This window comes from Gavialis gangeticus, unplaced genomic scaffold (genome assembly GCF_001723915.1).
Source record: "Gavialis gangeticus isolate Ggan-Ray unplaced genomic scaffold, GavGan_comp1, whole genome shotgun sequence".
NCBI classification, from domain to species: domain Eukaryota; kingdom Metazoa; phylum Chordata; order Crocodylia; family Gavialidae; genus Gavialis; species Gavialis gangeticus.
This window is the reverse complement of record NW_017729004.1, coordinates 46983133-46987085: the sequence shown is the minus strand read 5'-3', so window position 1 is coordinate 46987085 and position 3953 is coordinate 46983133. Positions and strand designations below refer to the sequence as shown.

The 3953-nt window shown below is 40.2% G+C and overlaps 1 protein-coding gene across 1 annotated transcript in view; it reads left to right on the top strand.

Annotated features, from left to right (window-relative positions):
- Positions 1–3685, top strand: part of SLC39A12 (solute carrier family 39 member 12) — a 59957-nt gene extending 56272 nt beyond the window's left edge. Inside the window, exon 11 of the mRNA XM_019508532.1 lies at positions 3166–3685. Coding sequence (XP_019364077.1) covers positions 3166–3294 — 129 coding nt within the window. The 3' untranslated portion in view covers positions 3295–3685. The remainder of the gene's footprint in view (positions 1–3165) is intronic.
- Positions 3686–3953: the final 268 nt, after the last annotated feature.

The following is a 3953-nucleotide window of genomic DNA, read 5'->3' as shown; positions in this document are numbered from 1 at the left end:
GTTAGATGCTGTGCAGAATAATACTTGATAAAGATTTATTTTATTTTTTAAACTATACTTACTCTTGTGATGCTGTATTGGCACAAACTGGCAGCAGCATCTAGGGGAATGAACAATAAATACATTGGCAGTTCTCTTGTTTAGTTAGTAACTGGTGGATCAACCACTGGTTTCTCTTCTCAGCTTAGTACTTGCAGGGTATATCTACATAAGATGTGTACTGAGGAGCTACCTAATTAGCTCCACAGTAATGTTCCTGCTTCTACACGTGTGGACCCTATTCGGCTGCAGTACTAAATACAAGTACTATCCTGCAGTGACATCATTTACTGCGCAGCAATGCACATGTACACACTGATGCTGCCAACTAGCCCTGCACTGAAGCATCCTTGTGCCCCAGCCACCCCCTCTGCAGCACACTGAACTGGGTCAGAGCAGACCCAGGGTGGCAGGCTGACTCCCCCAGATCCCTTGCCAGCCAGGGCTGCTCTGACCCAGCTCAATGTGCTAGGGTCCTGGGTGCACATGTAAACATGTAAACTCTGGTGAGATATTTACCAGAGTTTATTGCTTAGCATTAATTGCACATGGAGATGCACCCACAGTTTCTTAACTTTCCTATGTGGAGAGTTGGTGAGGAAAATGCAGGAGTAAGGTGGCTACTGACTTGAGTGGGGAGTAAATCCCGGTTGTTTGTTTCCCCTGAGGAGGAACTAAAATCAGGGTTGACTGGTACTTTGTGTCACCATTGTGAGCATGGCACACAATTCCTTGTTTATTTTGACTGCTGTCAGCGGCCCCTGTTTGGTTTTCATGGCCCACCTCAGCCAATGGTTGTTTGCCTTCTGTGCTTCACAAAGTCATATAGGATGGAGCTTACTGGTGGCTATGATGACTAGCTGATACTGTGGCTGCAGTTCATTTTTACTTTCATATGACATGAAATTGAGAAAAGGGAGTATGCATACAGTAATACAGTTAGTAGACTGAGAGTACAGAGCAGCTTGTAAACCAGCAGTGGGTAAAATGGTGGATGCGGCCAGCAGCTGGACTCCATTTCCCAGCAGCCTCTGCCTGCATGGCTGGGGCTGGTCTCCATGCATAGTGCAAGGCTGGGGTTGCCATGGAAACTGGCCCCAACCACGCTGGCAGGGTGCACAGCAGGGCAGGGCATGGCAGGGCAGGGCAGGGGCTGCTCTGGAGCCACTGGGATCTTGCAGCGGGGCAGCTTAGGCCAGGGCACAGCTGTGATCTGCTGCCTGCATGCCCCTGCCCGGAATGCACAGGCTGCAGATCGCGGCTCAGCCCTGGCTTCTTGCAGCGGTGACAGCATCGTCCCAACCCAGGGTGATCTGCTGCCTGTGCACCCCTTCCTGGAGCATGCAGGCAGTGGATCATAGCTCTGCCCCGGCCCTAGACCAAGCTGCCCCCCACCACAAGATCCCAGCAGCTCTGGAGCAGTCCTCTGCCATGTCAGCACAGCTGGGTCTGGTCTCCATGGCAACCCCAGCCTTGCACTATCACAGCACAGTTGTGGCTGGGGTCTCCATGAAGACTGGCCCCAGCCATGAGGGCAGAGGCTGCTGGGAAATAGAGTCCACTACTGGCCAGATCCAACCCACAGGCCAGACTTTGCCCACCCCTGCTGTAAAGCAATATAGGAATTCCACTTGCTAGGATCTTATTTCTTAAATAACTTGCATGCAGACAATCTTACTAACATAATATGAATACATACCATAAATACTCATTGGCATCAGCAGAAATAATCTGAATCTGCATAACAGAAGGGAAAAAATGAAGTTTTCTATCATTGTGTCCTTAGAGATCTTGGTTGGTTGTGTTTTGTGGATATAGACTGGTTACAGAGTTGGACTTGTTAGGGAAAGGCCCAAACTAAAACTCCAGGTTAGACACTCCTGGATTCAGGTTAAGATCTGCCTTCGCTGTCGGTACTTGCCTCCAAAATCCCAAGATCTGAATGCTTGCAACTTGGCAGTTCAAATATTGATCCAAATTTGAATTAGTCCAAAATTAGAGGTGTTTAAATTTATTTCAAATTCAGGGTTCAAGTTCAAGTCTTAAACTTAACTGGAACCCAAGTACACAAAACTCTATGGCAGGTCAGATTTGGAACAAATTTGGATTCACTGACTTGAGATAGCTAAAATCTGGGGGGTTTGGTTTTTTCCATTTTAAGATTCAAAACTTTAATCTGGAGACAGCTTTTGTAGACAGGGTTTTGATTTGAACCCATTTCTACATTAAATATTTTATCATGTTTTAAAGCATATAAGTACCCAAGAAAGAAAAACATAGTAAATACCAGTAAAATACTGTGATTTTATAGTACTATCTAAAGATAAATTTGCACCTACAATAAGCAATGGAAACATACCATTTGATTGCTAGGAGTTCATATAATATAGTTATGTGAACACTATCAACATAAATACAAAAGATAAAAGGAAATAAGAAAATAATTTGAACCTGATGCATATTTTCATAAGCTACTGTGGGTGTAGTTAGGATGCATTATCATGAATACTGTCATACAAGACATCACGTAAGGAGAAAGGGACGCTTCAGTATGAAAGTAGCATTTAATATGATGCTAAAGATCTGGTACCCTTTTATTTCATCTAAAAGTTATGGAGATAACCATAAAAGCTAATTTTTGAATGCATATTTAACAGACTATACTTTTCATGTATGTACTTTTTAAACCCAGGGAAACAGGATTTTTGCCAATTGCTTTCGGTGGAACTAGGACTGGACCCTATATATAGTACAGAAACAAAATATCTAAAACTGGTTTATTCCCACAAATGGGAATCACTAATTTGACTAAGTAAGCATTTCCTTATAAGCAATTATGTACCGTTATTAAAACATTCTGAAAATGTAGCACATTTTGTATACCCATTTGTAACTCTAATATTATAAAAGAGATTAAGTTGATGGAACAAGTTTAATTGAAATATTTCACTCTAAGTATCTGTGATTGTATAATGTACAGAGCATGCTACAGATTTGTAACTATATTCAGAAACCAAGGATTTAAAGTCTCTTTTTTTAATGAAGTTTCTCTTGTTTTCCCATAAGACATTTTTCCCAGAGTTGAATATATCCAGCTCTCATTCTGATGTCTTATTCTTTTTTTAGCTTCCTGAAATGACTCACATTCAGACACGGCGACCCTGGTTGATGTTTCTCCTACAGAACCTTGGATTACTATTAGGTTGGCTTTGCCTTTTTCTTTTAGCTATATATGAAAAGAAAATTAAAATATGAAGATTATCCTGGAAACCTCCCAGTTATGAATTTGGATATTGTTATTTTCCTTTTGCATGTGCATTATAGTGATTTCTAAATTAAGTTGTTGAGATTTTGTATCTGAAGTAAACTAGGTAACTTTTATTTTATTAACTTATTCAGAGTTTGTAATTTTTTTTGTAAAGAAGAATGTTTAGATTTATGCTTTATTTGTTATTGAGTTTATCAAATCTCATGTTCATCCTCACAGCAGTATCTGGTTAGTTTTACTGTGTCTGTTCTAGCTAAACAGTCTTAGTGATCTCTGCTACTCTGATTGAAGAAAAGAATAAAAATATATATGTAACACAACTGAACTCAAATGCACTACCACTGAATAATCTAGGCATAAAATCATATTATTACTTAATGCCAAGAATAAGTTTATTTCTATGAAACTGAAAAAATAGTAAAAATAAATTATTGAGTTAAATGTGACAAAATCTCATTTTAATATACTATGCATTATCTATTGTTGACAAAGTAATGAAGTATTGTTGTTGTGTCCTGCCCACCCACTGCAGTAATGGAAACAATGATGAACATAAGGCTGTGACAATTTACTACACAGTTTAGCAATATCAGAACACCCATTCCAAATGAGCCGTTTGTGTCTACATTTCTGTAACAGAAAGCTG